The 10,589-nt window shown below is 49.5% G+C and overlaps 1 protein-coding gene and 1 long non-coding RNA gene across 2 annotated transcripts in view; one reads left to right on the top strand and one right to left on the bottom strand.

The window, feature by feature from the left end:
• WDR73 (WD repeat domain 73) overlaps positions 1 to 5,050 on the top strand; it is a 14,033-nt gene extending 8,983 nt beyond the window's left edge. Inside the window, exons 7-9 of the mRNA XM_010841074.1 lie at positions 1,034 to 1,198; positions 1,511 to 1,870; positions 3,009 to 5,050. Of these exons, the coding sequence (XP_010839376.1) occupies positions 1,034 to 1,198; positions 1,511 to 1,870; positions 3,009 to 3,244 (761 nt within the window). The 3' untranslated portion in view covers positions 3,245 to 5,050. The remainder of the gene's footprint in view (positions 1 to 1,033; positions 1,199 to 1,510; positions 1,871 to 3,008) is intronic.
• A 1,501-nt stretch (positions 5,051 to 6,551) lies between these two features.
• Positions 6,552 to 10,397, bottom strand: LOC104989407. The gene is made up of 3 exons (XR_825369.1): positions 9,792 to 10,397; positions 8,492 to 8,579; positions 6,552 to 6,590 (listed from the first exon to the last, which is right to left on the bottom strand). It is a non-coding gene; the product is annotated as an uncharacterized LOC104989407 (long non-coding RNA).
• Positions 10,398 to 10,589: the final 192 nt, after the last annotated feature.

Genomic DNA, 10,589 nt, shown 5'->3' with positions numbered 1-10,589 from the left:
CCCCGCAGTCCCTGGGGCAGCGCAGTTATGTTCCGCAGGTCTGTACCAAGGCACCGAGAGCCTGTGGCTTGGGGAACAGGGCTTGGGGCCTCTGCAGGCAGCCAGGCCCAGCCACGCCCTCTGTGACCCGTGTGTGTGTGTGTGTGTGTGTGGGCCCGGCCATGCCCTCTGTGACCCGTCTGTGTGCGTGTGTGTGCATGTGTGTGTGTGTGTGACAACTGTCAAAAGGCAACAGCTGTCACGTGCTCGCTTGATCAGCCGTGGTGGTGTTTTTTCTCTCATCCATCCCTTCTTCATCTAGAGTGTAAAAATACAGATCTCCATTTTCTTCAGAGAACCTGGAAACCAAACAGTGAGCCCTCTCTAGGAGCAAGAAAATAGAAAATGGAAAATGGGTGTCTCCCTTTAAGTAACAATAGCGTGTACAGCACACTGCTTGTTCTAAACTGTTATACATGGAGATGGCAGAGGATGGGAACCTGCCTGCTGTCCAAGCAGGCTGAGGCGAACAAAGCTAAAGTCTGATTTAGCCTGGGGTCAAGTGTGTCGATGTTCAGTGTAAAAAAGACGTGGACTTTCTTGCCCTGTTTACATTTGAAGACATCTGTGTTGTAACGTTCACCTGTTAGGCTTCAGTAAACAGCGTGAGGTCACGGGACATGTCTTTGAAGAAATCATGTTACTTCATGAACCCTTCCTGTTATAAACGACAGTGCCGGTGTGTTCTTTTCTCTTCCTTTATTTGTTCTCCACAAAACTATAAAAAGCCAGAACTGCTTGGCGGATTTGGATGTGGCTGTTGTCATTCATTATATCCAGTTTGCAAATAGTTCGTAAGACAAATCACAGAGAAATGGCAGTGCTCCTGACAGTTCCAGAAATGGAAACACAGCACGCAGTTATTGCGTCTCCACATCTTCCCTCGCCAACAGTGAGCTCCTTTTCTCCCCCGACCTTCTGCCTGGCCCTTACCATGTAATGTTGCAGACCTGCCTTAACATTCTGGACTTGAGCCTCTCCCACTTCCCGCCAGATGTCATCAGAGCTGTTAGCACCATTGACGTACACGAGCGCGAGGAGCCTCTTTGGCCCAGGGTGGCCGTTTTCCCATCGGTGGCACCCGGCGTCCTCCACGGCACGAGGCTCAGCAGCCTGAAGGTGGTGGATCTACACTCACAGAAGACCATGTACACCTCAGGTACCACAGGCTTTTCCAGCTCCTCTGCCCCCCAGCCCTGCTCAGCCACACTGGAATCCAGATTCAGCCCTGTGTGCCCACTGCTGGGGAAGCGAGGTGAACGAGAGACAAGGCCTGGCCACAGGGGCTCCTGTTCTGGGTGTGGGGAGGTGGTCCTCAGAGCAGCACCCAGCCAGCTGGGTGCATCTGCGAGATGAGGGGCACCAGAGACGTGGCTCGCTCTGCCTGCGGCTGGTGGCGAACTTACCCGTCAGCCGCACCCACCAGCCCCATCTGATTGCAGCAGCTTTTCTCACAAGCCCCGTTCTCCAGGTGTCAATGACGACGATGTGCTAAGTAGCCTGCAGGTCCTGGACACGGACACCTTCGCCTTCTGCTGCTCCTCAGGCCGCCTGGGGCTGGTTGACACCCGCCAGAAGTGGGCCCCGTCAGAGAACCTCAGCCCCGGCCCTGGGTCCACTGGAAGGCAGTGGTGTGCAGAAGCTGGCGGCCGGGGCCCTGGGCCCAGCATTGCCCGCCTTGGCTCAGACGGGCAGCTCTGTCTTCTCGACCCCCGGGATCTCTGCCAGCCCGTGAGCTCAGTCCAGTGCCCCGTGTCCATGCCCAGCCCTGAGCCAGAGCTGCTGCGAGTGACTTGGGCCCCTGGCCTGGACAACTGCTTGGCCATTTCAGGTACTGCTGAGAGGACTTTGTCTCTTCGTCTCTCTCCCAGGGGATTCTCAGGTGCTTGGGAGGGAGCCCACAGCCCCATAATAAATGTGGCCCCAGAAAGTACAGTTGTCACAGAAAAGCTCCTAGTTCTCCAGGTTCGTGAGGGATGGCCCTTCCTCATCCTGGCTACCAAACTTCATACGTGGGTAGTGGGCCTTTCCTGTTCCAGCAGGAATTCGGTTCTGAGGTTGGTCCAGAAGCCTGCAGGTGGTACAGCACCAGAACAGCCATGGGCTGAACCAGGGAGAGGTGACAGGATCTCGGGTGCCTCTCAGGCTACTCACTTTTAGAATTACAGCAAGCCAGCAAGGTCAGCAGACTCTTGGGTCTGTTCTGGCAGCATCTAGCTGAATGAGGGTGTGCAATGAGGTATCTTAAAGCCCACGGAAGAATCCTCTGAGCAGGGAGAGGCTGACAGTAGTTGAGAGAGCGGGAGAGGCTCATTGATAACAATCGGCTCCAGAAAGAGCAGGAGACATGAGCCAGGCTGGGGTAATTCTCTGTAGGCGTCTCTGGGGTATTTCTCTCTCTCTAGGTGTCTCTGTTTCCCCCATCAGGTAGGAGACAAGGCCATCTGCTGGGAGGGACCCACATGTGGAGGGTTTAGAATTGGGGGTTAGCAGAAAAGGTTTGAAAAGTCTCTTTACCCTCAGTTTCTTGGGGAAAATAATAGTACCTATTTCATGGGAACTTCCCTGGTGGTCCAGTGGCTAAAATTCCTTGCTCCCAATGTAGGGGGCCTGCGTTCGATCCCTGGTCAGGGAACTGGATCCCACATGCTACAAATAAATATATAAACTTAAAAAAACAAAATACTACCTACTTCATATAGTCGTGAGGGGTAAAAGAGAGAGAATTCAGAGTTAGCCTCAGGCCTGGCACACGATGGACAGACCACACATGCTCATGAGCATGTGCTCTGTGACGCCATCAGCCTGTTGACATGGCTGAAGTCGCGTGTCACGTGCCCTTCGGTTGGTCTTTAAGTACCTCATTAGTGTCGGATTCCTCCCCCTCCAGCCTGTTTGGTTCCACAGAGCAAATTATAAAAACAGTTTGAGAGATACAGCGTCAACACTCTTCTCTTGTTTTTCCTCAGGGTTCGATGGGACAGTCCAGGTCTATGACGTCACGTCTTGGGCTGAACTGGGGCGCCAAGTAGAACCTCTCTTCACTCACAGAGGTCACATCTTCCTAGACGACAGTGGGATGGACCCTGCCCCGCTGGTCACCACCCACACCTGGCACCCCTACAAACCAAGGACTGTGTTATCGGCAGCCAGTGACGCCTCTCTGCATGTGTGGGACTGGGTGGACCCCTGTGCCTCTCGCTGACACCAGTGTCTTTCAGCCCAGGCCCTGGGAAGCTGCTGCGGAGCAAGGAGACGGATTCAGGCGACCGCAGACAGCCCTGCTACCAGCTCAGTGGCTGAGAGCAAGTTAACCAGCCTGTCAGCCCACCCCAGGTTCTTTATTTGTAAAATGAGGCTGGTAATAACTACCTGGCAGGGCTGTTGGGAAAGTTAGAAGTAACATATTTTAAAATAACTGCTAGAAAAAATAAAATAACTGCTAGGATGCATGGCACAATAAATATTTGGTAACCGCTCTTAGCTCTGGAAGCCCCATTTCTCCCGAGTGCAGAATGGCAGTGTTTTACCCTGTCCGTGTTCACAATATAGAGAATCTGAAGAACAGGTTTTGTGAATTCTTCTACAGAACTAAAATGTATTGTGGTGTTGTATTAGCTGCTCAGTTGTGTCTGTCTCTCTGTGACCCCATGGACTGTAGCCTCCAGGCTCCTCTGCCCATAGGATTCTTGAGACAAGAATACTGGAGTGGAGTGCCATTCCCTCCTCCAGAGCATCTTCCCTGATGCAGGGATTTAACCTGGGTTGCCTGCATTGCAGGCAGATTCTTTACTGTCTGAGCCATCGGGGAATAGTGGCAAATAAACATAAAAAATGTCAACCCCAGTAGCAATGAAGGAAATAGCAATTTAAAAGAAGATTAAAAAAAAATATTACAAGGGAACAAAATAACATAAGACTTTGTATTTCAATATAAATGCCATTCTTTCACCTAATGCGGTCATCAGACCCCTGCATGTATGTTCAGTTCAGTCAGTCAGCTATGTCCGACTCTTTGTGACCCTATGGACTGCAGCACGCCAGGCTTCCCTGTCCATCACCAATTCCCGGAACTACTCATACTCATGTCCATCGAATTGTGGATGTATGTGGTAAAATCAAGAACTGGGCAGCCAGGATTACGCACCCAGAGAGGGCTGCTGCATTTGTGACTCACACTTGAAAGTTGAGGACCTGGTTTTTCTGAATTGATGAAAAAACCCTTGAGGAAAGTTCTCCACAAAAGAATGTACTGTTTTCTCAAAGTTTTACTCAGTAGTTGAATTTCTGGGACATTCAGGTATATTGATCCTAACCTTTCCTTGATGCAAAACTTTACTTGTGTGTGTGTATAGAAAGTTAGGTTCTCAGTAATTGTAAAAAGGCCTTCCCCTCCATCAGTGATTTTCAAATCTTAACATGCATCAGAATCACCTGGTTAAGACACAGACTGCTGGGCTCTGTTCCCAGAGTTTCTGATCAGTAGGAGTGTTAGCCAGGCTTCCCAGGTGGTGCTAGTGGTAAAGAACCTGCCTGGCAATGCAGGAGACATGGGTTCGATCCCTGGGTCGGGAAACTCCCCCAGAGGAGGGCATGGCAACCCGCTCCAGTATTCTTGCCTGGAGAATCCCATGGACAGAGGAGCCTGTTGGGCTACACTCCATGGGGTCACAAAGAATTAGACATGACTGAGCGACTTAGCCCTCTGGCACTCAGGAGTGTTAGCCGGGGTGTAGTCAGAGAAGCAGACCAGTACTTGTGGGAGCTGGGCCCACAGTCTCTGTAAGGCTGCTGTCTTTCCATTTATCCGCTGCTGGAGCCTGGGGCCCACAGGGCAGATGCCGGGGGCCACCACGGGAGATCCCACTCATGACAAAGGTCATGCGGAGAAGACCTGACAGGCAAAGGCAGATCAGGACTCGAGGGATTCCCTGGACCTGCTCGAGCATCTACCCCGAAAACAAAATCTGTCTACTGTTTATTATATTATGCCTTTCACCAACTCTTCTGACATTAACAGGGGGCTATCCCCAACCACCTTTCTCTGAAGAAAATCAACTTAGGGCTCTAGTTAATAAGTCTCCTGGGCTTGAAAGGAGCATTTTTACTTTAACCCCTCTGTTACTATTTTAGCTTGCTTGACAGGTTTATCCATCCTCTTGCAACTAACACACATGATTGTTCACAACACCCCAAGCATAAACTTCGAGCGATAAAAAAAAGCTTTATTAGAATAATACTATATTGTTGAGCCAATGTTTGCTACTGAGTTTCCTTGTCCTTTACCCAATGTGCGCCTGGGAGTGCATTAGCTAGTATAGTTGGTATGCAAGAAAACAAGCAGTAGCCTTGGCATTAGCAATATAAGACCCTTGAGTTAGTAAGTTCTTTCTTTGTTGTAACCCACTGCACCTCTGCTCCATAAGAATGTAGCTCTGTTTCCTGAGGAGGACTGCAGATTGGGAAGATAAAGGGAAAGCAGGTTTTCTGGTTGACCAACCTTTATCAAGAAAGAGTTACAAAATGTTAACAGGCCACAGGGCCAGAAGATGCTGTACATAAGACCCTTGTTTATGAAAAGCTATGCAGAAAATGTCCTGGTTTCAATAAAGGTAAAACAGATGTAATGTTGAGCTGACTCTGCATGACTTTGTGTCTTTCACTTATGGAAATGTGTAACTCGGGGTATAAAAGCTCCCTTTGAAAATAAGGCTGCAGACCCGGCTTCATCAGAGCTTGGACTCCCCGTGTCATTCTTTCTCTCTCTCTTTCTCTTTTTTCGGGCTGATTGCTCGGAGCACAGAGGCTCTCTGAGTTCACTTTTTTTGCCCAGGCTTCTAAGACCCAATCGAGGAGGCGCTCTGCGTCTCCACTCCAGAGAGAAGGCGCTCTGCATCTTCACTCCATCGAGAGGTCGCCTGTGGCCTCCGTGAACAGAGCAAGTCCTGTGTCAGGGGCTTTATTGGCTTTCTCTGTAAACCAAGGAATATCAGCCTCTTTTTCTCTCCTTTACTTTCTCTCTCACCGACGCTGTCCATCCTGAGGGTATCCCTGGATCCTGCTGGGGCTGGACCCTGGTAGGCAGACAAGATGGGGAGGGTAAGGACCAGCTGGAACCTGTCAGTTCTTGATGCAGGTCACCTTCTGGAGAAGCGGGTACAGTCTAGCACTGAGCTAACACGCCCCTGGCCCAGGGTTGGGAGAAGCTTAAGGAGGATCTTGGGAAGATGGCATCGCTGAAGGTAGCTAACCAGCCACGTGCGTGAGTCACACCGCTGCACCTGCCCCATCTCCTGAGCATGGAGCCAGGATGGCTGCGGCTTCCCTTCTACCCACCACTTCTCGCTCAGAAAAATCTTCAGTGGCCTACTCTACCTGGAAACACAGGGGGTGAACTCGGGCATGTAGTTCTGCCCAGACAAGTCACCACATTAAAAAGTCAACTTGGGCTTCCCTGGTGGTCCAGTGGTTAAGAATCCTTCTTTTAATGACACTGGTTCGATCCCTGGTCCAGGAAGATTCCACATGCCACAGGGCAGTGAGTTTGTGCTCTGCAACAAGAGAAGCCACTGCAATGAGATGCCTGCACACCGCTACTGGAGAGTAGCCTTCATCCAGCAGTGAAGACCCAGCATAGCCAAAAAGAAAAAGGAACCTCCAGTTTGAGGGTGGGCTTGAGAATTTGCAGTTCATTTAAGCTCCCAGGTGATGCTCAGGGTGCACATCTGTGGACCCGGCTGAGGAGCACCGCCCTCCACGCATGCCCAGCGGTACTTTTGTACAGGACCCAATCCAGTTCAACCACGGGCATCAGGAGAGGAGCCTCAGCAGTGCGGGGTATCCCAGGCAGAGGGAACAGCACAGAAAAGACAGAAGTGGGAGAAGGTGCAGCCCCAGCCTGGGAAGCAAAGGAAGTTGGAAATACAACTGGGAACGTGGGCTGCAGCTGATCCGCAGTGGTCCCACGTGCTGTGCCGAGTTGAGCAGGGAGTCCCCCAAGGGTTCAGGTGCCGTGGGATGAGTGGGTGAGGGCCTCCTCCAGGCAGGAAGAGCCGGGGCATGTGATCCAATGCTCACACCTGGGGCAGCACATCTTTACGGTTCATTTGTTGTCCTGGGTTCATTTTGGTGTAACCAGTCAATAAGTGGGTCAAATTTTCTCTGCCCAGTGTCACTTCTTAGACTTGGGCAAAATGGATGCCATGAGTTAAGCCAGACACAAAAGGAGAGATACAAGATTCCACTTACATGGGGAGCCTAAAACAGACCAATTCGTAGACACAGAAAACAGAATGGTGACCGCCGGGGGTGGGGCGGGGGGAGGCGGGAATGGGGAGTTACTGTTTAATGGGCAGAATTTCAGACTGGGATGATAAAGTTTTGGAGTTGGATAGTGGTGATGGTTGCACTTAATGCTCCTGAATTGTACACTTACAAATGGTTAAAGTGGTAGATACTATGTTATGTATATGTGTCCGTGCATGCTAAGTTGCTTCAGTTGTGTCTGACTCTCTTTCAACCTTATGGACTGTAGCCCACCAGGCTTCTCTGTCCATGGGATTCTCCAGGCAAGAATACTGGAGTGGGTTGCCATGCCCTTCTCTAGGGGATCTTCCCGACCCAGAGATCGAACCTGTGTCTCTTAAGTCTCCTGCACTGGTGGGCAGTTTCTTTACCACTAGCGCCAGATGTTAAAGAAATACCATGAGGGCAAGATCTAGATACAGAAAGAAGGAAGTGACTATTACTTTTAAGACAAACTATCAATCTTAGTGTCAAGGAAAACAGTGCCTTTCATACCTCAGCTGTGGCTTGCCTTAAACAAGGAAGGAGATTTGGGTAATATTTTGCAGGCTGATGACATTTTTAAATACTCATTTTTATTTATTTATTTGGCTATGCCAGATCATAGTTGCAGCATGCTAACTCTTAGTTGCGGCTGGTGGGATCTAGTTCTCTGACCAGGGATTGAACACGGGCTCCTTGCATTGGGAACACAGAGACTTAGCCACTGGACCACCAGGGAAGTCCCTATTCTTCAGTTTTGACAGCACATGGGAATCATCTGAATTGGTCTGGGGACATGTACCTGTTTTGCGAATTAGTCCACAATAGTTTAACCCTACCTTGTGCCTTTCCTACCAACAAGGCCTAAAATTGGTAACCACACCTTACCTACTGGGACCAATGACGTCTCACTCATGTAAGGAACAGTGTCACAGGCTTTACTGTGGAGTTTTATAAAACCTGCCAACCAAGGTGCTTCTTCTCTTTGGAGGTGCCTGTTGAGGATCCCACAGATTCCTGTGCTCAGCTTCAGTTTATATGCCACACCCTCCCAGGGAAAGCAGCTGTACCCTTTTATCCCACTTCCCGTACTGTAATCAGGGGGGGGTTCACACCCACCCAGAAGGGTCCCTTCTCCCTCCCTCCCTCCACTGCTGCTGCTTACCGCTCACTCTTGTGGGAGGCTCCCAGTTCTACTTCGGGGCTACGATTCATTTGGTCTTCTGGTCTGGCTGTGACATCATCACCATGACCTGGAACAGATACATGGATTCTATGCTTGCTTCAGATGGATGTTTAGGGAACCCAGTACTGATCCTGAGGATTCCTTCTCTGAATCCCTGTTCAAGCACTGGAGAAGGTAAAAATTCTGTAGGCACTAAAAATCATCCTAAGACATAAAGAAGCAAAGAGACAGGAGGGCTTCCCTGATGGTCTAGTGGTTAAGAATTCATGTCAATGAAGGGGACACGGGTTTGATCCCTGGTCTGGGAGGATTCCATACGCCACATAGAAACTAAGCACATGTGCCAAAACTACCGAGCCCAAGAGCCGCAACTACTGAGCCCCTGTGCTCAGAGCCCATGCTCTGCAAAAAAAAGGAAGCCTGCACACAGCAACGAAGACCCAGTGCAAACAAAAATCAATGAATTTTTTTTTTAATCCTAAAGAAAAAAAAAGGCAGAGGGGGAACTCAGTCTTATGTAGATCACTGCAGAGGCAGTAAGGAGGGTGGGTGTGGAAGACACAGGAGAGATAATATCTGGAACCCAGGCCCACTGCAGTCTGTCCACCCAGCTCTCCTGGGGCTGCTTCTGCTCACTTCTAGGCAAAACTGACAACATAGAGACAACAGCCTGCAGCAAAAAAGCCATTTTGCAACAGGACCCAAAAGTTCAATGAAGTTACTAAAGCCCAGTGAAGCCCTTTGCTTCAGGCTGGCTCCTGCTGAATGAGAGCTATTCTCCAAAGGGAAAATAGCTTGTGCATGCTCCTCCTGGATCAGAGAGGTGCTCACTCTATTTTAAGCAATTTTCTTATTTAACGGCAGGGACCAACACTCAAGAGTACCCAATATTGTGCATTCTCTGAAGAGTCAGTCTGAAAAATGGAAGGGACTTCCCCGGTGGTCCAGTGCTAAGACGCCATGCTCCCAATGCAGGAAGCCTGGGGTTTGATCCTTGGTTGGGGAACTAGATCCTACATGCCCCAACTAAGAGTCTGCATGCCGCAACTAAGACCCAGCACAGCCAAGTTAATTAATTAATTTAAAAATGTTTAAGGAAAAAGAAGAGTCAGTCTGAAAATGAAAGGGAAGCTGTAGCTACCAGTCCCAGGTATTGAGCAAATTCCACATTGATACCAAGAGAAAAGTTTACACATCATCCATATACTGCTGGCAACCCAAGGTGGCTCTCTCACATTCCTCTACTATAACTACTCAGAACTAAGTTCCCATATCTCACCTGCAGCTGCTGTCTTCCAGGTTCTCTTTGCAAATCTTCCACCAGGGCCACTGCCTCCTGTCCACTCTGTGGATGCTTCTGTCTAACCCAGATCTGGATCCCCTGGGGAAGGACAGCCAGGAACGATTCTAGGACTAGTGACTCTAGGAACTGCTCTTTCGTTTATCTCTGGTCTCAATCACCGATGACCAAGCTTCCAGAGTTGGATGAGGGACTCTCAGAGTCCTGCTGCTTCTCAATAGCAGAAATGCCAAAAGCACTGGCAGGAGGTCTCTGGTCCAGGGACATTCCCTAGAAGGAAAATTTCCTGCTCCCTGTGGGAATCTTCTTCCAGCTTCATTATTTGAAGTCCTTCTTGTACTTGAGTGTGGATTTGTTTGTCCACAGCTACAGCCATTGTTCAGATCAGAGAGAAACCCTGCAGCTGTGCTCTGAACTTCAAACCTCTTCCTTCACTTCCCTGAGAAGCCACATTCAGATAGGAATTGAAGTAGAACTTGAAATTCTAGAGCCAGAGACATACATTACAGAGTGAACTCAAGTGAAAACCACAAGTGTCAGGAAGCATTTAACAGGAGGCTTCCTGTGTGCTGTTTTGGATCTGTCAGGAATTCTCTGTTCCTTATTAATTCCTGAATATTCAGGAATTAAGAGGAGAGACAAGCCTCTCCCGGGACTGAGGAATCCAGGCATTTCCTTCGTTAGTTTTTCTATACAGTGATAAGTACCCTCTTCCTTTTTATGAACCATATGGTAAAAGTGGTTATTTACAACTCTCTCTTTCATATGGATGACCTC

This window comes from Bison bison, unplaced genomic scaffold (genome assembly GCF_000754665.1).
Source record: "Bison bison bison isolate TAMUID 2011002044 unplaced genomic scaffold, Bison_UMD1.0 scf7180017864155, whole genome shotgun sequence".
In the NCBI taxonomy this organism is placed as follows: Eukaryota; Metazoa; Chordata; class Mammalia; order Artiodactyla; family Bovidae; genus Bison; species Bison bison.
This window is presented reverse-complemented; position numbering and strand designations above follow the sequence as displayed.